The following is a 976-nucleotide window of genomic DNA, read 5'->3' on the forward strand; positions in this document are numbered from 1 at the left end:
GACAAGGTATCCTTTTTTTTCTGCATTTCCCCAGAGCCCGATATATAGCAGATCCTCAATAAATGTGGGTTGGTTTGTCTGTGACTCACCTAACCTCATCCCATATTTCCAGGATGATCATGTAATTGTCATCCAACTCAGGACACCTTGAACCAGAAAGAAGGTGCTATTAATAGCTATGCCCAANGAGAGCTATTCTAGAGACAGAACCTGTGGAATTCCATGGTTGGAAGGATTTCTTTCTGCTGCGATTCCTCTGTTCTGTCCCACCACCGGCAACCCCATTTCCTTCCAAGAGCTACTGCAGAAGAAGCATGGACCTTGTCTCACCAGCTCAGGATAAGTTCCTTCAGAGAAAGACAAGGTATCCTTTTTTTTCTGCATTTCCACAGAGCCCGATATATAGCAGATCCTCAATAAACGTTGGTTGGTTTGTCTGTGACTCACCTAACCTCATCCCATATTTCCAGGATGATCATGTAATTTGTCATCCAACTCAGGACACCTTGAACCAGAAAGAAGGTGCTATTAATAGCTATGCCCAAACAAAATGCATAAACTGAGACTGTCTCTGGGAAACTGGGGCTCATGATCACCCTACGTATTTAGCACCCTCAGTGTAGGGCTTCCGACTATGTAATAACACATTCAAGTTCTGAATATTATTTGAGGTCACTGTATCTTTTTGAAAGGTTTTTATAGCAGGTGAAGGTAGGACATGTCAATGGGCAAACCTGAGTAATTCCAGACAACTTGACTCAGAAGCAGGCCTGTCCTTCTGAGAACCACTCAGTGTGAGTGTCCACACCATGCACCATCTTGGACATGCCATCCTAGACACCATGAAACAACAGGCCATGCAAGCTCCCAAAGCCCTCTCCAAGCCAGCCCACATGACACCCTCACTCCCACCCGGGAGACACACTCACGATTTTCACAGTGCTGCCCAGTATAGCCTGCCAGGCAGGCACACTTG

The 976-nt window shown here is 45.8% G+C and overlaps 1 protein-coding gene across 1 annotated transcript in view; it reads right to left on the reverse strand.

Annotated features, from left to right (window-relative positions):
- Nucleotides 1-205: 205 nt before the first annotated feature.
- The window catches only part of LOC103602132 (inactive serine protease PAMR1-like), a 69,048-nt gene continuing 68,277 nt past the window's right edge, over nt 206-976 (reverse strand). The window contains exon 7 of the mRNA XM_008586553.1: nt 206-505. Coding sequence (XP_008584775.1) covers nt 444-505 — 62 coding nt within the window. The 3' untranslated portion in view covers nt 206-443. The remainder of the gene's footprint in view (nt 506-976) is intronic.

Source organism: Galeopterus variegatus, unplaced genomic scaffold, assembly GCF_000696425.1.
Source record: "Galeopterus variegatus unplaced genomic scaffold, G_variegatus-3.0.2 Scaffold4022, whole genome shotgun sequence".
Taxonomy (NCBI): Eukaryota; Metazoa; Chordata; class Mammalia; order Dermoptera; family Cynocephalidae; genus Galeopterus; species Galeopterus variegatus.